At 46.0% G+C, this 23,101-nt stretch overlaps 1 protein-coding gene across 1 annotated transcript in view; it reads right to left on the reverse strand.

The window, feature by feature from the left end:
- Positions 1–23,101, reverse strand: part of C2CD3 (C2 domain containing 3 centriole elongation regulator) — a 2,415,762-nt gene that overhangs the window by 1,983,195 nt on the left and 409,466 nt on the right. Inside the window, exon 9 of the mRNA XM_044072855.1 lies at positions 13,452–13,596. Coding sequence (XP_043928790.1) covers positions 13,452–13,596 — 145 coding nt within the window. The remainder of the gene's footprint in view (positions 1–13,451; positions 13,597–23,101) is intronic.

The following is a 23,101-nucleotide window of genomic DNA, read 5'->3' on the forward strand; positions in this document are numbered from 1 at the left end:
TCAGGAACCTATCCCTCCAGCATGTTTTGTTTATTGTGATGACAAGGTTTAGATCCCTGGAGCGTGTGGATCTGAGGGATTGGGATTTCTTTAAGTGTAGCATGTCCAACAGCTCTGGGTTTGACATGGCCTTGTATGTTAAGCAGAGATCGCCTCTGAGTAGACGATATGCGACAGAGTATACCTGGAGTTTTTTTAAGGCGGTCAGCATAGGGCGTCTGCTATTGGCCTGTGATTCTTTTAGTGAGGTATTTCTGCGGCCTTTCCAGTTGTTGCAGATGTCTTGAGAGGTACATACCAAACGGGGCGTTGTATTCTATAATGGGTTTAATGAGGGATGAGTACAGTGGGACAATGACCTCCTTTTTTCTGGATGAAAAGCCCTTAGTGATGAGGTGTGTCACATAGAAGGATTTCCTGACTGTTGTGGCGATGTGGTTATCGAAGGTGAGACCACTGTCCACCTGTGTCCCTAAGTCTCTTATCACACTTTCGGTGTTTAGTGTACTGCCACCTATATGGTAATTCATGGCTACATGTTTTTTCCCAAAGGGGATAACTATACATTTCTTGGCACTGAGCTTGAGCCCATGGCTCTGGCACCAAGCATCTGTTTCTGTAAATTAATCAACAGGAGCCCCTGTTGATTAAGAATGGTGAAACCGCCAAAACTAATGATCTAGTTAAAAAAGCGCAACTGCGCCTAACTACTGGTACACAGGATACTACTACTAAGGTCAAACAAGACCACAGGACAATTAAGGTAAAGCCCTATATATATATTTCCACTAAATAACAGTAAATATGCAAAAAACACAATGAAAAAATTGCTAAAGACTTAGCCAGAGCCAAGCGAAGCACATCCGAACTCGCCGATGTGGCAAATGAGATCTGGGGGTTGCACTGGTGCACCATGGGATACCTGCTTAGCCACGAGCCAACCAGAAGTCTTCGAGCTTGAAATTCTGCCTAGTCAGAGACGAGGATCGGCTCCGAACCCATATGTAAAAATGAAGGTGAGACTGGACTACCTAACATGTATAGTTTCCAGAAGATATTTCATTCTTCACCACTCCCCCCTCCATTGACAATAAAAATCCCAGACTTTCCAACCAGTTACAGGGAACAAGCAACAGTAGAGGCACAAACGTTGCTAAGAAAAGAGTCATCCAACCAGTCCCAGCAGTCCAGATCTGGAACTTACTTAAGATTCTTTTTAGTTTAAAAAAAGACAGGGGACTGGAGACATATTTTGGACCTCAGCAGACTAAACAGATCTTTCAAAAAAGAGAAGTTCTGGATGGTCATGCTTCAGTCGATACTATGCGTACTACCATATAAAAATGGCCAGACCATCCAGAGATCATCTGCACTTCCGGCTGGGAGCCAGTCATTACCAGTTTCGAGCTCTGCCCTTTGGTCTCACTACAGCCCCCAGAGTGTTCACCAAATGTATGGCAGTGGTCACGGCTCACCTGAGGCATTTAGAATTTCAGGTGTTTCTGTACTTAGATGATTGCCTCCTCACAGTCACCACCAGGCATCAGCTAATACAAGCCAGGGACACCACTCTTACTCTCTGCAGTCATCTGGGCATTACCATACATTCAGAAAAATCTGCCTTGTCGCTATCGCAACATATTGTTTTTATCGGAGCAGAATTGGACACCACCACCACCACTTTAAATCTTCCAGCAGAAAGAGTTTTACTACTTCGTCAGCAGATCCAGAGCATCATATCCAGAGACAAGGCTCCAGCATCAGAACTGCTAAAGTTGTTAGGCATGATGGCAGCTGCAATAACAGCGATACCGTTGGGTCGTATGCACATACAGATTCTACAGTGAGTGCTATTCACTCAATGGTCTTATCAAGAGCTCCCAATGTCTCATCTCATAATTGTCACAAACACACAAAAAGTATCTTTGGTGGTGGTTGACTTTTCTTCATGTAACGATAAGTCGTCCTTTTATCCTACCCTCACCAGCAGCCACAGTGGCCACTCATGCAGCACTCATAGCACTCATAGGTTAGTACTAAGCTAACTGCCCTTGCGAGCCATTTTAAGCCTAGCCAATTATACCTTGTGAGACTCAAACCCTGCACCTTGTGTTTATAAGGCAAGCACCTTAACCATTAGACCACCCTCCCAACACTGGATGCTTCCCTGATAGGGTGGGGGGCATTTTCAGGAAAGAACAGCCCAAGGCACATGGACCGAACAAGAGACACATCTGCATATCAATGTCCTGGAGATGAGAGCAGTCATTTTGGGGTTGCAGTATTTTCAGGACTCTCTCCCTCTGGGGACAATTGCGATTCAGACAGACATGTCGGTGGTCTGGTACTTGAAAAAACAAGGAGGAACCGCGCCCTACCCCCTTTGTCGCAAGGCTCTAAGAGTATGCCCTTGGGCTACATCCACCCTGCACTTTCTGATAACAATGCACATCCCGGGGAAATCCAACATGATTGCAGACAAACTGAGCAGAGCAATTTTGCTGCCTTACGAGTGGTCCCTCAAAAAAGAGATAGCGGAGAGAATATTGAAATTTTTGTCTTGGAAGACTCTCTTTTTAGTAGCCATCATGTCTGTCCGCAGAGTACAGAGCTACATGCCTTGTCCATAAAGCCTCCTTATTCGATTTTCCATGCTGACAGTGTCCCTGCGAACAAATCCTTAATTTTTATCTAAAGTTTGTACTGAAGCTAACCTTAACCAGATTACAGATTTACCAGTGTTCTTCCCCAGTCACACCAACAACTATATAAAGTATATGCTGCACAAACTTGATGTTCATAGACCGCTCAGAATTTACCTGGATAGAACAAAAGAGTTCAGAAAATCAGAACGACTTTTTGTTTCCTTTTCAGATTCTAGGAAAGGTATGCCAGTGGAAAAACAACACTATCTAGATGGTTATCTGATTGTATCACCTTCACGTATTCAGCTGCCAATGTACCTTTACAACCCAAAATTAAGGCGCATTCTACCAGAGCAGTGTCACATCATCTGCCTTTTCTGCTAGGCTTCCTATAGACATTTGTGCAGCAGCCACTTGGTCAAGACCTCATACCTTTATCACTCATTACAAAGTTGATAAGGCCTCCGGGAACAGGGCCTCCTTTGTTACTACTGTCCTGAAAAACATACTCCCGTGAGCCACCCAAGAAAGATGGTGCTTGGGACACTACCCATCTGTAAGAATGAATGGCGAGATAGAACAACTTCACATAAAGAAGTTATGTACTCACCATAACGTTCCATGTGAGTTGTTTATCTCGCCTTCATTCTTACTTCCCACCCTCCTACCCCCTTTTCCAGGGTTTTTCGAGGACTGAAATACTACTTTTATCCTGGTTGCTCAGTCTTTCTATGGGTTTTCTCTTAAAGAGCAATAGAATGGCATATGGTATTATTAGACGCAGCAAACGAGATCTGAGGTAACTCAAGGTGCATCATGGGATAGTGACTTGGCCTCGAGCTATCTGAAGACCTCAAGCTTTGCAGTAGGCCGACTCATAACCCAAGTGTAAGAATGAAGGTGAGATGAACAACTCACATGGAACATAACTTTTTTTTATTGCCTTACAGTTCAAACAGATGCTTATATCTGTAGGGTCCTACGTATTACTAGAAAACTGTAAATGGCAACATATTCAGCTCAAACTAATCTCTACAGCAGTTGCACACATTTGATTTTAGGTCTTAAACTGGATTTTCTTAGCCACAGTAACCACAGTAAAAAAGAAGTTATGTACTCACCATAACGTTCCATCTGAGTAGGTACTTCGTTTGTCTGCAACCTGTGGGTATCGGATCCGACCTCGGATCTGAGCCGGCAGCTTTCCAAGCTACAAGATCCGAGCTCCTAGCTCCTTCCCCTACCCATAATCCCCTGCTACATGCTGTATTACCTCAGATCGATTTTTGCCCCATCACACAACTCATAACCTCGACAGAGGAATACACCAGATTTAACTTCCTGACAAGAGAATTTCAGGTGACCAGAGATCCTGACAAAGGTTCGGGGGATGGCAGGGGGGGTCGGTTGCAGACAAATGAAGTACCTCCTCAGATGGAACGTTATGGTGAGTACATAATTTCTTTATTTGAAGTAGTTACTTCATTTGCTCTGCAACCTGTGGGACAGAGTCCCCAGCTACCTAGGAACAAACCTGGGTGGCCTTTACGGATGGATATTCCGAAGCACCGCGGAGCTAAAGGAAGCCCTACCTCTCGAAATCATATCTAGTTTATAATGAGAAATGAACGTATGAGAAGAGGACCAGGTAGCTGCTGAACATATGTCGTCCAAGGGAACCCTGGACCAAAAGGCTGCTGAGGTGGCCATAGACCTTGTAGAATGAGCGTGAATTCCAATAGGAGCTGGTTTGCCTGAAGATATATACCCGTGAATTATGCACTGACAAATCCAATTTGCTACGGTCACTTTGGAAATGGCTCTACCCATGGCTGATTTTGCAAAGGACACAAACAACTGGTCTGACTTGCGAAAATCCTTAGTCCTGTGCAAGTAAAAACGCAGTTGTCTGTGTACATCCAGTTTATGCAATTTGTATTCCCCTCTATTCTGAAAATTTGGGAAGAACACTGGTAAATTTATTGATTAATTAATATTTGACTCCGAAGCCACCTTAGGTAAGAAAGACGGGTTAGTCCTGAGGGACACTCTATCCTTGTGAAAAATGAGGTAAGGGGGTTTCATACCCAGTGCTTGAAGTTCTGAAACCCTTTTGGCCGAAGTAATAGCCACCAAAAAGGCCGTTTTCCAAGACAAGAATTTTAACGGAACCGAGGCCACAGGCTCAAAGGGTGGACCTGTCAGGGCTTGTAAGACTAAAGTCAAATCCCATGGGGGTACCACAGCTTTCACAGGCGGCTTCAAAAGAAAGATGCCCCGCAAGAAAGTTTTGCATAACTTTGTAGATGCCAAGGACCCAAAGCCATCTCCCACATGAAAATGGGAGATAGCTGCTAACTGCACCTTAACCAGAGAAGCACTTGCTCCCTGCCGAAAAATCAGCGACAGGAAGTCCAGGATAGTTGGAATAGGAACTGTAAATGGATCCAAGCCCTTGTCTTTAGCCCAGACGGAGAAAAGTTTCCATTTACTATTGTAAATTTTTCTGGTAGCCAACTTATGCGCCGTGACCAGTATGGCCTTCACAGGAGAAGAGATACCGGGAGTCCTAGTCATCAGTGGAACTGGATCAACCAAGCCGCAAGCTTGAGGTTCGCCAGGTTTCGGGTTTGGTATCCTGCAGGATGCGAGATCAGATCTGGAATGGGATCCAGTATCCATGGAGGAGTCACACTGCGAGACCGCAGATAAGGAAACCAGATCTGGCGAGGCCAGAACGGGGCTATGAGGATAACTCTGCTCCCCAACAGACAGGCTTTCTGTATGAACTTTATCATAAGTGGGAGGGGGGATAAGCATAAAGGAGACCGGGAGGCCAAGCATTAACTAGAGTGTCTCTGGGATTTTCCCCTTCGGGGGGGAAGTATTGCGAAGTACTCGCTGCATTTTGTGTTTAATGGAGAAGCAAAAAGATCGCAGCGAGGCCAACCCCATTTGCGGAAGATCTGCTTCGCAACAGATGGATTGAGAGACCACACGTACAGAGTGAGAATTACTCGACTGAGTTTGTCCGCTAATATGTTGGATCGTCCCGGAATGTGCATTGCTACTAGAAACCGGTTGGTGGATATCGCCCATTCCCAAACTCTCATAGCCTCTCGACAAAGGGGGTAAGACCTGGTTCCTCCCTGTTTATGTACCAGACTACTGACATGTCCGTCTGGATTGCAATAGTCCCCAGAGGGAGAAGGTCGTGGAGAGCTTGCAACACTAGAAGCACCGCCCTCATCTCTAGGACAGTGATATGCAAAGCGGTCTCTAGGGAAGTCCATGTGCCTTAGATGGTTCTGCCCGAACAATGCCCCCCCCCACCCGAGGCGAGAAGCATCCGTGGTCAACGTGGCTTGGGGCGGGGGAATCACAAAGGGTCTCCCTTCCCTCAGTTCTCGCATGTGGAGCCACCAAAGAAGGGAGTCCTTGCAAACTCTACTCAGTGGTATCGGAGTGTTCAACGGGTGGAGTAATAGCGACCACTGAACTTGAAGGGTTCACTGCAATACCCTCATCCATAGCCGTGCATGAAGGGAGAGACCGATCGCCGCTGTCATAGACCCTAGTGGCCTCAGGACTAACTCCGCCGCCGGAGCAGGACTCTGAAGAAGGGCTAGTACCTGAAACGACAAGCTGCTCAGCCTGTCTGAAGTTAGAGTAGCTCGAGAGATACGGGTATCCAACCTGGCCCCTATGAACTCCAGGACCTGAACGGGGCAAAGAAAGGATTTCTGTAGATTCACTGAGATGCCTAGGCTCTGGGCAAGAGTCAGAGCGTAATCTCTTGCCACACAGAGTTGATGCCTGTTGGTGGCGGTAAGGAGCCAGTCGTCTAGGTACGGGAAGACCTGAATGCCCTGAAGTCTCAGGTGGGCTGCAACCACTGCCATGACTTTGGTGAACACCCTGGAGGCTGAGGTGAGGCCGAACAGAAGAACCCTGAACTGATAATGACTGGCTCCCAGCCAGAAGCAGAGAAACCTTCTGGATCGTCTGTCCATCAATATGTGGTAGTACACATCCTTGAGGTCTATAGAGCACATCCAGTCGTTCTCCCGCAGAAAGGGGAGAATTGATTGGAGGGTGACCATCCGGAATTTTTCATTGGGAATGAACATGTTCAGAGCGGAAAGGTCTAGAATGTGTCTTAGGTCCCCCGTCTTCTTTGGCACCAAGAAGAACCTGGAGTAATAACCCAATCCGGACTGGTCTGGGGGGACGGGCTGGATGGCTCTTTTTTTCTAGCAACTTCAACACTTCTGAAGCCGCTGCCTCCCTCTGATCGGGTGGTACATCGGGGAGGCGTCTGGTCGTGGGGGGAAGGTTTATGAAGGGGATGGAAAAACCTCTGGATATGATACGGAGCACCCATCGATCTGTCGTAATGGACTACCAATTTGACAGGTGCTCCATCAACCGCCCCCTGACTGCCTCCAGAGAGGGACAGCCGGGTAAGCCCTCAGGGCTGCTGCGCAGGTCTGTCCGAGAAAGGTTCTCTGGACCCGAAGTTACGCGGTCCCCCTCTGCCTCTGGGCCGGTGCTCACATTGTCCTCCTCTGCCTCTAGAGGACGAGTGGTCTGAAGCTGGATGGGACTGCTGAGACTTGTGGAACCAAAGCTTCTTTTGTCCCCTCTAATTCCTTGAAAAGGATCGTTGGGGATTAGAGAAGCGGACTCTGATGGCAAACAGCGTCTTCCCGTCCTTCTCGCTTTAGACCAGCATTTCGCAAACGGTCTTGCTGAAAAGCGAAGACCCGTCAAAGGGCGCATTCGTGAAGGACGCCTTGAAGGGATTCGCGTAATTGCAAAGACGGAGCCAGGTGTGACGTCGCAAGATGACCCCAGCTCAGCTGGCCCTAGCGGCTCCCTCCGTAGCATGGGAGAGTAGCCGCATGGACGTCTTAGATATGGAATTTAGAGTGGCCATATGAGTCGAAAAAACATTCTTGTCCTCGACCGACAAAGACTCCGGGGTGGCTGCAGCGTATTCCTTAATCAAGTCTCGCTGTAGCATAATGGTATGTGCCATATAGTTCAGCGCCCTTATCGAGAAGATCGCTGAAGCAAACATCCGCTTCTCAATGCGGTCCAGTGCTCGAGATTCCTTATCCGGCAGGTGAACCGAAGAACTCTCCTGTGCGAGTTCTCTCTTGGTGGCAGCCGCCAACAACATGGCATCAACAGGAGATCCCTTGGCCCAAGACTGTCTATCCGTTAGGGGGCCAAGGACCTTGACGGGTCGTCTCGGGAATGGCTCCATGGTGTTGGGCTCCTTCCACTCCCTGGTAGTAATTAAGTCTACCAGGGGGTCAGCCGGAGGAGACACCCAGGAGGTAGACAGGCCTGCCTCAAATGCCTCCAGGAACACGGATTCATCTGAGGAAGGTTTTTGGGCAGACCACCCCCCTCTAATACGCAACATTTCCATGATGTCTCCAAAGGAGACATCTTTGGGGGGTGACTTTGGGGAACCTTCCCCTTCATCTAAATCCGTGTCGGTGGTGACGGACTCAGGGGAGTCCAGGTGCCTCCTTTTACACATACGTTTACGAGGGACCTCCTCGGTGGGACTGTCCGAAGAGGGCTCGTCAATGGGTTCTTGTTCCTCCAAGGGAACCAGCTGGAGGGCTTGAGCAGGCTGTCCCAATTGTCGGATGATGGAGGATAGACCCACATGCAGCGGGGGTACGGGAGGAACCAAAGCCCGAACCGGGGACCTGGAGGACCTCGACAGTACCCTCTCCACTACCTCAAAAGCCGAAGGAGAACTACTCTCGCCAGGCTCCGAACGTAATCTCCTCGGCTCCGAGGTAGGGATCGGGGCCGATGCAGTCGGAGCCCAGAGAGAGAGGTATGCTCCTAACCCAGCGGCGCCGAAGACACACCAACTCCCACGGATCAACACTCAGCCATTGGCCCAGAGAACTCGGATCTGACACGCTCGCGGGCACAGTTGGCGTAGAAGAGACCGGAGCTATTGGCGCCGATGAATCCCCGGCTCCGAAAGGGCCCAGATCCGATGACTCCGAGACCCAAAACGAGTCGGAGAAGGAGTGATCAGAGCAAAAATGGGGGCCGCACTCCCCGCCGGGAGGGGGGGGAGGCAAGAGCACCCCCATCTGCATCTGGGTCTGTATGAATCGACGCATCATCCGATCCATGTCCGCGTTGGTGAGGCTTCTGGTCGATCTAGAAGTCATCGAGACGGGCCCTCCCGGCCCGCCTCGAACTACCTCAAGGAAGACCGATACTCCTTCTCTGGCTCCGGCGAAAAACATGGCGAACAGCGCCGAGAGGGGGAGGATTCGGAGACCCTCGAGGGAGACCTAGCCAGCTTAGATGGCAGGGCTGAGGGTTGAGTCTCAGCCCGCCTTTTCTGAGACTTGTGCCCTTCCTTGTCCTTGTGCCTCTTCTCTTTGGAGGAAGAGGCACCAGAGTCCCCCGAGCTCAAACCCAAAGAGGGAGGTTGAGTCACCGGTTGAGCAGGGGGCGCAGAAGGCACCAGGGCTGCCGAGGCAGCCTGAACAGGAGAGGAAGAAGAAGCCGATTCATGGGGAAGCAAGCCCGCCAGGAATAGCTTATTCTTCCTGTCCCTAAGTGCCCGGGGGTTAAAGGCCGCACATATTGGACAGGCCGCAGATAAATGATTCACCCCCAGGCACAAAATGCACTGAGTGTGGCCATTAGCCAGAGAAAGCTTATGGCCACACTCAGTACACTTTGAAAAAACGGCTTTGGGCCCTTCAGCCATTTTGACTAAACACTCACACACGCACACCCAAACACTAAGGGGGGAGGGGTGTCACACAGAAAACACTAACTCTAAAAAAATAACGAGTATCTAAATCACGACTAAAAGAACTCAGGGATACTACTCACACGCACACTAAAAAATACAATTTTCCCAGTTGAGAAAAAAGTTAAAGAAAGGTAACGATTTCACCAAAAGCCAAGGAGCTCTTCAAAGGTAGCTGCTTCAGCCACAGCAAAAAACGATCTGAGGTAATACAGCATGTAGCAGGGGATTATGGGTAGGGGAGGAGCTAGGAGCTCAGATCTTGTAGCTTGGAAAGCTGCCGGCTCGGATCCGAGGTTGGATCTGCTACCCACAGGTTGCAGAGCAAATGAAGTAACTACTTTAGATTATGAATTATGCAATATTGTATAAATAGCTCATGACATCTCGGTAACCATTCAAGCACCACATATTACTGCCAGCAGCATTTTCTTCACAGAGTTATGAGATTTCATATAAAGCGGAGCAGTTCAGTCTGTGCCACTTGATTGTTGAGATATTTGGAGAAATATGAAAGTTACAATTCAAATAAATAGCATACAAGTAAAAAGAAGTTATGTACTCACCATAATGATCCATGTGAGCTGTTCATCCCACCTTCATTCTGACAGATGGGTTCGGAGCTGATCCTCGGCTCCGAGTCAATCTGTTACAAAGCTTGAGGTCTTCAGATAGCTCGAGGCCAAGTCCTTATCCCATGATGCACCTCGAGTTACATCAGATCTTGTTTGCTGCGTCTAATAATACCCTATGCCATTCTGCTGCTCTTTTGGAGAAAACGGATCGAAAGACTCGGCAACCAGGATAAAAGTAGTATCTCGGTCCTAGAAAAACCCTGGCAGGGGTAGAAGGGTGGGAAGTAAGAATGAAGGCAAGATGAACAACTCACATGGAACATTATGGAGAGTACATAACTCTTTTTATGTGAAGTTGTTCTATCTCGCCATTCATTCTTACAGATGGGTAGCGTCCCAAGCATCATCTTTCTCGGGTGGCTCATGGCAGTATGTTTTTCAGGACAGTAGAACCAAAGGAGACCCTGTCCCTGGAGGCCTTATCAACTTTATAATGAGTGATAAAGTTATGAGGTCTTGACCAAGTGGCTGCTGCACAAATGTCTATAGGAAGCCTAGCAGAAAAGGCAGAAGATGTGGACACTGCTCTGGTAGAATGTGCCTTCATTTTGGGTTGTAAGGGTAAATTGGCAGCTGAAGGTGATAAAATCAGATAACCATCTAGATAGTGTTGTTTTTCCACTGGCATACCTTTCCTAGAATCTGAAAAGGAAACAAAAAGTTGTTCTGATTTTCTGAACTCTTTTGTTCTATCCAGGTAAAATCTGAGCGGTCTATGAACATCAAGTTTGTGCAGCATATACGGTAAGTTGTTTGTGTGATTGGGGAAGAACACTGGTAAATCTATCATCTGGTTAAGGTTAGCTTCAGTACAAACTTTAGGTAAAAATAAAGAATTTGTTCGCAGGGACACTCTTGTCACCATGTAAAATCAAATAAGGAGGCTTTATGGACAAGGTTTGCAGCTCTGATGCTCTATGGGCAGACGTGATGGCTACTAAAAAGATAGTCTTCCAAGACAAAAATTTCAAATCACATGAGGAAGCTGGCTCGAAAGGTGGAAGAATAATGGGTGAAAGCATAAAATTTAGGTTCCATGGGGTATAAGGGGATTTCACAGGTGGTCTGAGATGGAAGGTCCCTTTGAGAAAAGCTTTAGATAGCTTGTGTGACATTATGTTCAGTCCTTCAAAGCCAAGGTGAAAATTAGAGATGGCAGCAAGCTGTACCCGAACTATAGCTGCCACAGCTCCTTTACTGAAAAGCAGTCAAAAATTCTAATATGGAGGAAATGGGGGCTTGGTAGGGATCAATGTTATTTTGATAAGCCCATATAGGAAATCTTCTCCATTTGCTAAAGTATAACTTCCTAGTAGAGGACTTACGAGAAGATATCAAAATATGCTGTGTTTCATTTGAGAGGCAAAGAGAAGGGACCGCTGGATCCGATTAAACCACCGAGCCCCTCTGCACCGGTACAATGGGCTCCAAACCAGAGGTAGGAGCCGAACTCATCAGAGACGAGGCCCCGAGAGGCAAAGTCAGAACAGACAAGTCAATCCAACTATCCTCCCCGGACCAGACTGGAGAGCGTCGGCTCCTAGACTCCTTGATAGGCGCCAAGGAAGTCAGAGTAAACGGAACCGATGGCACTGGAGCAGGCATTGGTTCCGAAGGCTCAACAATCATCAGGTCTGACTCCTCTGGCTCCAAAGGACTGGTCTGGCTCACAGGAGGAAAAGAAGTCTATGGCATTACAGTTTTTGGCTCCAAAACCACTTGGGTCAGAGCCGATAAAAATTTAGCAAACACTGGTGCATGTAGCAACGTCTGCACCACACGATCCACATCCAAATCGGATAGGCTGATCGAGGACTGAGATGAATGTATGGATGGAGGCACTGACTGGAGAATGGGAGACTAATACTTCGGATACCGGTTCCAGGACTGGGGACCGGCTTCGAAAAGACAGGATGCTCGACTCGAAGGCTGTGGAGCAGATGTCAATTTTTTTTAGATTTTCTCACATCCCAAAGAAGCAGCCTTAGAAGACTTTGAAGACTTGGGAGACTGGCTAGATTTATCCTGGTTACTCAAAGCTTCCTGGAATGAAGATTTTAGAAGTTCTCTGTCTATAAGTTTTCTTTTTCTCTAATAAAGGACTCTAGAGGAAAAAATAATGGAAAACGGAGCAGCTTTCATGCAAGTGCAAGGCTCCAAGACAATACACAGAATTAACGTGACTATCTGTCACAAACATCTTTTGTCCACATTTTGGACACTTCTTCAAGCCAGATTTAGGATGCTCGTCTTTCTCCTGGTCAGCCATATTAAAGACTACAGTATCAAAAAATTTACTGTACAGTAACAGACTGTAGTTTTAAAGACAATATACACACACGCGCGCGCACACACACACACAGACACACACACACACACACACACACACAATTTTTAGAAAGTAAGTACAGTAAGAGCCCTAAACAACAAATGGGCTGTATAAAAAATAAACTGTATAGAACTATAACATTTCAAAAGCACTCACACTGTCTAAAGTTTAATAATCTTATTTAAACTACAAAGCTAAATAACTATGATAACATTATAAAGGCACACCAAAAAGGGAAGGTATGATTAAAAGCCTATAAAAAATGAAGGTCAAAGGGAGAGAAATATAGTACTAATAAGCTATCAAAGATATAATTATGAAAAGCTATGAAATCTATCACTATTAATAGATTTAACAATTTTAACAAGTTTTATAAGAAAAAAGCTATACTGGCCAGAGCTGTGCGCTAGGAAACCTCAGATTTATTGCAGTGGCAAACTAGATCTGAGGTAACTCAAGGTGCATCATGGGATAGGGACTTAGCCTCAACTGTCTGAAGACCTCGAGTTTTGTAGTAGGCCAACTCGGAGCAGAGGATTGGCTCCCAAACCGATCTGTAAGAATGAACGGTGAGATAGAACAACTTCACATTATTAAATATCTCTTCAGCTGCAGTAGACAGAGTTCAAACATAGTTCTATTTGCCACTGGGTTAGTTTTACGATGGGCTCTTCTAAAGCGTTGCATGTAGCATGGGTTTGGTATTATTTATGCAAATGTAATATGTGATGCCTAGAGAAATCAGAAGGATGCTAACTGCAGAAACTCCTTAAAGCATCACTCGGATGTAATAAGTTAAAGCAAATGTACCATGCCATATATTACAAAAAAAAAAAAAGTTTCTAAGTACAAATACTGCAATATTATCATTGAGCTTATTAAATAAACAACTGTGTGCAAACCACAGACATTGAGCTTATTAAATAAACACCTGTGTGTGAACCACAAACACACAGACATTGAGCTTATTAAATAAACACCTGTGTGTGAACCACAAACACACAGATACATGTGTAAGGTCCCAAATTACTCACATTGGTGCTGGTTTTCTCATCTCCTCCTGCACAAGATAAGTGCTTTCTTTTAGTCCATGATCTGTATCTAGATCAGATTTTATTGTTGATGTAACCATAGCATTCCGAAGCTTGTTGCCACGATCAAGCAAAACTGCAAAAGATATAAATCAAGTTATTATTTGCTAAAACTGCACTGCTCAGTCCACATATGTGATCACTCAAGTCTTCAGCATCTGACAGGGGAATAGTTGGGGGCTACCAAATAACCACTACCTCTCCTACATACAACATTGAAAGCTTTCTCTCTCAGGCAGAGACTTCATCCAGCACATTGCTAAACAAGGATATGAAGGCTTAGAAACGCAAAAGCAGTAGCCTCTGATATGCAACTCTGAGAGATGTTCAATTACACATTGCTCTTACTTTCAGTCCATCCTTTTGTTCCAATTCACAGGGTCTGAAGTAGAACTACAACCCCCCCCCCCCTGCAACTCAGATACAAATGTTCTGAGGAAATCATGCCATGGTTTTCTGTGATGCAACAAGGTCAGATTTTACAGCTAGTACTTGGCTCTGAGGTCGGCATAATGCAACAACTCAGATTTTAACCCATTCTTAGGATGAGTGGTCCGACCTTCCCAACCTTCAACCCTCGTCCACTCAATTAGGGCTACACAGAACTAGACTATGGCTTTACGGCCAGAAAAGTACAGTTGTGTACAATTACCATAAATGTAGATGTTGGAGTGTATTCACTGTTGCAGTCATTACATTTGGGTAATCTGCTGGCAGGTTGTCCTCAGTCGGCCTGAATTCCAAAGTCTTGGGTCCTGCGTCAGTTGCTGTCTTCTCTTCCATGACGTCAGGTTGTCAGGGGTATAAAACATGCAGCCGACACCATTTTCTTTACTTTTTCTTGCCCCCAATGTCAGGTGCCCCCAAGAAGGTTGCAATATTACACACACACACACACACATATATATATATATATATATATATATATATATATATATATATATATATATATATATATATATACACACACACACACACACACACACATATATATATATATATATATATATATATATATATATATAAAGTACATGCGTCAATATAAACTTTACCTTCATCTACAAGCAAATACACCACATAGGTTGTAGAAGATAGTGAAGGAAACATAAACTTCAGAATGACAGGAGGATGGCGGGAGGGTAACCCGGACTGCAACAGTGAATACACCCGAACATCTACATTTATGGTAAGTGTACACAACTGTACTATGCTCTTAGTGTTTCACTGTTGCAGTCATTACATTTGGGTAGAATCCCAAAGCTATGGTTGGGAGGCTGGAGCTAAACAGCATTAAGTGCGGCTCTAAGACCCTGCAGCACTGCAGTGGCAAAGCCTGCCCTGGAATTAGAGCAGAGAGGCAAATGGTAATGCTTTGTAAAGGTGTGAGCAGAACTCCAAGTAGCAGCCTCTACAATGTCTTTGGTTGGTACTTTGGTACTCCTCTGAGAAAGGCTGCTGATGTAGCTGCAGCTCTGGTGGAATGAGACCTAATGCCCTTGGGCACAGGTTTACCATGGTGTAAGTAGCAGAAACGGATACAGTGGCTTATCCACTTTGAAATTGCCTGCTTTGAAATAGCCTTTCCTTCTGATCTTGCAGCATATGACACTAGTAATTACTCAGTTTTTCTTAGAGCTTTAGTCCTGCTCAAGTAGAATCTTAGCTGTCTGTGAACGTCCAAGGAATGCAGAATTCTCTACCCTTTGTTCTGCGGATTTGGATAAAAAGTTGGAAAATTAATTGTTTGGTTAAGAGCCACACTAGAAACCACCTTGGGCATAAAAGTAGGATTTGTCCTCAGAGACACCCTGTCCGGGTAAAATGTGATAAAAGGCTCTACAGCCATGAGGGCCTGTAGCTCTGAAAATCTTCTAGCTGAAGTAATTGCTAGTAGCAGAGCTGTCTTCCATGATAAGAACTTTATATCAGCGGTAGGAGCTGGTTCAAATGGAGGCAGGGTGAGTTTTTCCAACACATACTTGAGGTTCCATGCAGGTAATGGTGATAGTACAGTTTTGTACCTACCATAAATGTAGATGCCCGATAGGTATGCATCTGCAGTCCTTACATATGGGTTGTCCTGCCTCAGGCAGCCCTTCGGTCGGCTGGATTCCAAAGTCTGGGTCCGGCGTCGGCTGATGTCGCCCCTTTCCCCCGACGTCAGAGCGCCTGGGGTATAAAAGCGTCAGCCGACACCATCTTCCTCAGTTTTTCTTGCCCCAGATGCCAGGTGCCCTCTAAGGAAGGCTAAATTTGGAGAGATGCAAAAATTCCAAACATGCACAGCAATATAAAACAAATACACCATAATAGATAACCCCAGCTAGCTAGAATGAGGGATAAGTACCCAAGGAATACCACAGAGGGGTAGGAGGGAGGGAAACCTGACTGCAGATGCATACCTATCGGACATCTACATTTATGGTAGGTACAAAACTGTACTATGTCCTTCAAGGATGCATCTGCAGTCCTTACATATGGGTAGAATACCATAGCTAAGCTGGGGGTGGTAGGACCTAGGAAAAGGATGGTGTAGCTAAAATGCCCTGCAGGACTGCAGTAGCAAAGCCTGCTCTGGATCTGGAATATAAAGGTAAGTTGTAATGCTTGGAAAATGTATGCACGGAGCTCCATGTAGCAGCTTCTAAAATGTCCTTTGTAGCCACCCCTCTTAAGAAGGCTGTGGAGGTGGCTGCGGCTCTGGTGGAATGAGGTCTAATGTTAGCTGGCACAGTTTTGCCATGAAAAGAGTAACAGAATCAAATGCAATTCCCTATCCATTTTGAAATTGTCTGTTTGGTAATTGCTTTTCCTTGTACACCAGCAGCATATGCTACAAAGAGCTGGTCAGTTTTTCTGTAAGTCTTAGTTCTGTCCAAGTAGTAGCGCAACTGTCTGTGAATGTCCAGGGTATGCAGAAGCTTCTCTCCTTTGTTTTGTGGATTTGGAAAGAAGGTAGGCAGGTGAATAGCTTGGTTCAGTGAGACCCTGGATACCACCTTTGGCATGAATGAAGGATTGGATCTCAATGAGACTCTGTCCTGATGAAAAATAACAAAAATGGTTGTACTGCCATGAGGGCCTGTAACTCAGATACTCTTCTTGCTGAGGTTATGGCCAGAAGGAAGGCAGTCTTCCAAGACAGGAACTGTAGTTCTGAAGATGCTGCTGGTTCAAAGGGAGGTAGAGTTAATTTTTCCAACATGAAGTTAAGGTCCCATGTAGGCACTGGTGGTTTCCTTGGAGGGTTGATGTTTTTTATCCCTCTTAGAAACTGCTTTAGCAGAGGATGAGAAAAAACAGGTGGATCAGTGTTGTACTCTGCTGAAATTGCTGAAGCATGAATTTTTATGGAAGAGTAGGAAAGGCCATTATGGAGCATTTCTGCCAAGTATTCCAGGATATGTGGAATGCTCATCACTGTTGGATCTTGGCCCTTTGTGGTGTTCCAAGTGCGAAATCGTTTCCATTTTGCTGAATATGCCTTTCTTGTGGAAGGCCGTTGAGTTTCCATGATGATATCCTTTACTCTCTTGGATAGTTTATCCTGGCGAGGAGTCAAGGTATTTTCCAGGCCATCAGCTGCAAGGTTTTTAGGCTGGAGTGCAGCGTTTTGTAATTGTGCTGCGTCAGAAGTGGCCATTGTGGTAGAGGCCACGGTTTCGTGCGTGACATGCTCCTTAACAGTGGGTACCAGTGTTGTCTTGGCCAGTCCGGAGCTATCAGAATCACTTTTGGCTGTTCTGTCCTGATCTTCAGTAAGACCTTGGTCATTAATGGAAGAGGTGGGAATGCATATACTGTTAGAGTATTCCAGCTGAAAGAGAGGGCGTCCACTTTCCATGCTTGTGGATGGTATGTCCTTGTGCAGAATTTCTTCAGTTGATGGTTGTGGTGGGAGGCAAAAAGATCTATGTCCGGCCTTCCATATGATTGTGTTATCTGAAGGAAGGTGTCTGGGTGCAGCATCCATTCGTGTGGATCCATGATATTTCTGCTTAGGCTGTCCGCCAGTACATTGTCTTTTCCTGGTACAAACTGGGATTGCAGCTCTATATTGAGTTTTAGGGAAAGTTCCCAAAGATTCATTGCCAGCCTGCAAAGAGGGTAAGAATGGGTACCTCCTTGCTTGTTTATGTACCACATAACTGTGGTATTGTCCGTCTTTATTAGCAGGTGGCCTTGATGTAGGAAGTGTTCGAAGGCCTTGACTTGAATGTATCACTGCCAGCATTTCCTTTTGATTTATGTGCAGGCGCAATTCTTTTTGTGTCCATTGTCCTTGAATGCATCTGCCCTCCATGTGCGCTCCCCATCCATGGTCTGAGGCGCCCGTTGTAATGGTTTGGCTGATATTTGGTCTGCTGAAAGGCAGACCCACGTTTGACTGGCTTGCTTGAGCCCACCACAGAAATTCCTTTTGAAGGCATGGAATGAGGGGGATCAAAGCTTCTAGGCTGTGACTGTGTTGAGACCATAGACTCCTTAGGTACCATTGTAGTTTCCTCATATGCAGCCTTGCTTGTGGAATCAGAAGAATGCAAGATGCCATGAAACCCAGGGCCTGCAGGATTTTCCTTGCAGTCAGCTGGGTTTGTTTTGTCAGATTTCTGAAATAATCCGGTAGTTGCTCTTGTTTTTCTTCTGTGAGAAAAGCCATTTGGGTGGTTGTATCTAGTTTTGCACCCAGAAAAATTATTCTTTGGGATGGAACAAGTCTTGATTTCTGAATGTTGACTGTGTATCCCAAGGCCTGAAGTAGGCGGATGGCATAATTCAAGTGTTTTACAAATGTTTGTTGGCTGTCCGCTTGTATAAGGCAGTCGTCCAGGTATGGGTATATTTGAATCCCCTGAAGTCTGCAGTGTGCAATTACTGATGCCAGGCATTTTGTGAATACTCTGGGTGCAGTAGATAAGCCAAAGGGCAATGCTGAGAATTGATAATGCTCTGAACCTGCAAGAAATCTGAGGTGTCTTCTGCAACTTTGTCTGATAGGGACATGCAGGTATGCCTCCTTGAGGTCCAGAGTTACCAGCCAGGACCCCTTGCCCAGCATGGGAAGGAGTTGCTGTAGGGTCAGCATTTTGAATTTTGGCACAATGAGATAAGTATTCAGTGCGGACAAGTCCAGAATAGACCTCCATTGCTTTTCTTTTCTTGGGACAAGGAATAGTCTGGAATAAAATCCTTGGCCTTGTTCTGTGAGAGAAAACTTTTCTATAGTTTTCATTTGCAGTAGGTTGGAAATTTGCTTGAAAGCCTCTGCCCTTTGATTTGGTGGCAGGTTTGGCATGCCTTGTCTTTTTGGTAATGTATGAAAATGGAATCTGTATCCTTTGTCTATTATTTGCAGTGTCCATTTGTCCCTTGTAATACTGTGCCAATTTTCTGAGAATAAAGATAGCTTTCCGCCTAAAGGTGCTTCCAATAGAGCCCTAGTTGGCAGGGTCAAAGTCAAGTCAATGAGTTTGTCCTTGCGCAGCAGTTGTAGGTCCTGCACTACCTCTCTGGTTAGGTAGCTTGCCCTCTACCTCTGGCACGCCTGTTTTTGCCTCTTTGAAATCTGTCTGTGTCTGGAAAGGACCAATTCTTAGAAGGCCAATTTCTGCTGAATCTTGGTGGTTGGACCTGGAGAAAATCTTTGACTGTCTGTACTGATTTAGCCTTTTCCTCAAATTTCTTTAAGACCTCTTGAGCCGTGGAACCAAATAACTTTTGTTTTTCCAGTGGTGCATCCAGAAGCTTTGCTTTAACATGATCTGGCAGTGTTTGTTCCTTCAGCCAAGCATGTCTACGTATGACTGCACCTGTCATTGCTGACCTACATGAAGCTTCCAATGCATCATAACCACACTGTAAGAAATGGTTGCTAACCTGCTGAGAGTTATGCACCAGATCCTGAAGCGCCTTGCGATCTAGGGGTTCAGGTGAGGTTAGTTTTTTATGCAATTCATCTAACAGATATTCTTGATACTGTATCATATGGAATTGACAATTCAATGCTCTCATAGAAAGAATGGAAGAAGTGTACACTTTTTTACCCCATCTCTCTAAAGCCCTGGATTCCCTTTCAGAAGTAAGTGGGTTCTTAGTAGTGGTGGTTGCAACCCCTTTAGGCCCCTGGGAAATAGTCTCTGGGTCAGCCGAGTGGCCCTTGTAAAGGTATAGATGTGAGTCCGGGACCCTGTAGTACCTGTCAGGTTTGACAGGAGCCGGAGGGAGGGAGTCAGGGGAAATACTAGACTCAGAGTACACATCTTCTATAACATTTAAAACAGGAGGAATTGCCAAAGGTCTATGCTGAGGTAAATGCAAAAAAGTCCTTAACCTCTTCCTGGAATCAGAGAATTCCTGGCCTTGCCATTTGAAATGTTCTCTCATGGAGTGAAGGGTCTCCCCAAAGGACAACTCTTCAGGGGGGGAGGCCGAGGGAATCGATTCCTCTGCATCAGAATCCTCGTAGGCCGGAAAGGCCTCCTCCTGGTACTCTGAAAGAGCAGAGTCATCTGAGGCCTCATCAGAGGACTGGGGATCTGTCTGCTCAACCCTGGGCCTTTTGCCTGGAGGTGGCTGAGAGCCCCTGGAGATAAGGTCCTCAGCTAAGCTCAAAATTTGTGAACCTGTAGTGGATCCCTGAGGAATAGCCTTGGGAGGGAGAGATTTTGGCTGTTTAGCAGCTTTAGCACGAGTAAAAGCCTTAATGGACATGGATACAGGAGGCCTGGCTGCCCCACGTGCTGGAGTAGGTTTATCCACAGAAATGGTGTCGGATATGTCCGGAGCACCGGTTTCAGACGGTAATTCTAAGACCGACCCAGTGGAGGCCTCCAGTACCGAAAGTACCGGCTGTGCGGTGTCGTCGGTCAGAACCGGTAGAAATTCGGTTTCAGCAGAGACCGAAACACTAGCGGTAGGCCTGGGCTTGGAGTCGGCCGAAACCGCAGACCGAGTGCGTCGGTCCTTCTCCTTATGTTTTTTTTGGGTAAATGAGCTGTCGGAAGCTCCGACGGCATTTTATAACCGTAAATTTGCCCAAAATATTCCTCTGCAAACTCTGCCCAACGCCTAAGAGTGCGTTATTGAAAGAAGCACAAGCTGTACAGGTCGAGACGTCGTGGTCTGGGCCTAGGCAAGGTAAGCAGTAAGAGTGGAAATCCTTATGAGGTATTTGTTTCCCACAATTTAAACAATTATTAACTTTAACCGTTTGATCTGACATCGGCTGAGGCAAGAAAGAGTCCCCAATGGGGTACTTAGCTTTTTTGAAGACTTCGGTAGCTGAAATCACAGGAGCTGGCCGACCGGCACTTACAAACTGCTTCTGCTTTGGGCACCGCACGGCAAGAAAGACAGAGGAAGATGGCATCGGCTGACGCTTTTATACCCCAGGCGCTCTGACGTCGGGGAAAGGGGCGACATCAGCCGACGCCAGACCCAGACTTTGGAATCTGGCCGACTGAAGGGCTGCCTGAGGCAGGACAACCCATATGTAAGGACTGCAGATGCATCCTTGAAGGACATCTTCTAGGGGGCCTTAAATTTTGGGCTCCTCTAAGATTTTGCTTTAGTAAAGAATGAGAAAAGTTTGGTGGCTCTGTGTTGTAATGAGCCGAAATGTCAGAGGCATGGATTTTGATTGATGAGAAAGATAGGCCTTTGTCAAGCACCTCAGTTAAGTATTGTAATATCTGAGGGATATGTGGTTCTGCTGTATCAGTCCCTTGTGCTTGAATCCAAGCACAGAATCTCTTCCATTTGTCAGCATAAGATTTTCTAGTACTAGGCCTTCTGGCTTCCAAAATGACATCCATCACAGCTTTACTGAGAGGTGTTGTTTGTATGATTACCTGATTATCCATGCTGCCAGGTTTAGAGTCTGTAGTTGATTGTGCAGGATCTGACTGTTTTGCTGGGACAGTAGTTGTGGAGTTTGAGGCAAGGTCCAAGCTGGGTATTGAGACAAGTTCCTTAGGACTGGGCACCAGTATTGGCGGGGCCAGTCCGGGGCAATTAATATCATCTTTGGCTTCTCTTGTCTGATTTTTAGGAGGACCTTGGGTAGAAGGGGCAGAGGAGGAGAGGTGTAAACTGATAGTTTTTTTCAACTGAAGGATAGGGTGTCCACTTTCCATGCTTGTCTGTGATAAGTCCTTGTGCAGAATCTTTTTCAGTTGATAATTTTGAGGAGTGGCAAATAGATCTAGGTCTGGGCTTCCCCATTTCTCTGTTATCATGCTGAAGACTTGTGGATTTAGTTTCCACTCATGAGGATCCATAAGGTTTCTGCTTAAATCATCTTCCAGAGTGTTTTTTTTTCCTGGCAGGAACTGAGCTTGAAGATGTATTTGGTAGGTCAAAGCTGTGTCCCACAGTGCCATGGCTAATCTGCAAAGGCGGTATGAGTGTGTGCCCCCTTGCTTGTTTATATACCACATGACTGTGGTGTTGTCCGTCTTTATCAGTAGTTGTCCTGGATGAAGTAAGTCCTTGAAGGCTGTTAGGGCATTTTGAACAGCTAGCATCTCTTTCTGGTTGAGATGTAGATGCATTTGTTTTGGTGCCCATATGCCCTGAATACATCTTCCTGCCATGTGGGCCCCCCAGGCATAATCTGATGTGCCTGCTAAGGTTTGGCTGGCAGGGAGTTGAGTGAAGGACCTTCCCATGTTTTGGTGACAGGCCTTTGCCCACCATAGAAACTCCTGTTGCAGGCAGGGAATGAGAGGAATCATTTCTTCCAGACTGTGTAAATGTTGACTCCATAAACTTTTTAGGTACCACTGAAGTTTCCTCATATGCAGTCTTGCATATGGAATTAGTAGGATGCAGGATGCCATGAAGCCCAGAGCCTGCAGAATTTGTCTTGCAGAAGACTGAGTTTTTGTTGCCATCAGTTTGAAGTAAGTAGTCAGTTGCCTTTGTTTGTCTGGCGTAACGTAAGCCATCTGGGCAGTTGTATTTAAGCTTGCACCCAGGAATGTTATCTTTTGAGAGGGTACCAGTTGTGATTTCTTTTCGTTTATAGTGTACCCTAGGCACGTTAGAAGCCATTTCACAAATGCCAGGTGTGGAAGAAGAGTGCCCTTGTTCTCTACTTGAATGAGACCGTCGTCCAAGTAAGGATATATTTGTATACTTCTTTGTCTGCAAAATGCAATTACTGGTGCCAGGCACTTTGTAAAGACCCTGGGAGCAGTAGATAAGCCAAAGGGCAGTGCAGAGAATTGGTAATGCATTAAGCCAGCCTTGAATCTGAGGTATCTTCTGCACAATTGTCTTATTGGGACATGCAGGCATGCCTCTTTTAGGTCTAATGTCACCAGCCAAGCATTCTTGCCCAGCATGGGCAGAAGCTGCTGCAAAGTCAGCATTTTGAATTTTGGAATGACCAGGTATGTGTTCAAAATTGATAAAACTAGTATTGGCCGCCAGGCCTGGTCCTTTCTGGGTACCAAGAAAGTACAGTTTTGTACCTACCATAAATGTAGATGTCCGATAGATATGCAACTGCAGTCATAACATATGGGTTGTCCTGCCTCAGGCAGCCCTCGGTCGGCCGAATTCCAAAGTCTGGGTCCGGCGTCGGCTGG

The sequence above is a fragment of the Protopterus annectens genome, chromosome 5.part1 (assembly GCF_019279795.1).
Source record: "Protopterus annectens isolate FY-2018-M chromosome 5.part1, PAN1.0, whole genome shotgun sequence".
Classification (NCBI taxonomy): Eukaryota; Metazoa; Chordata; order Ceratodontiformes; family Protopteridae; genus Protopterus; species Protopterus annectens.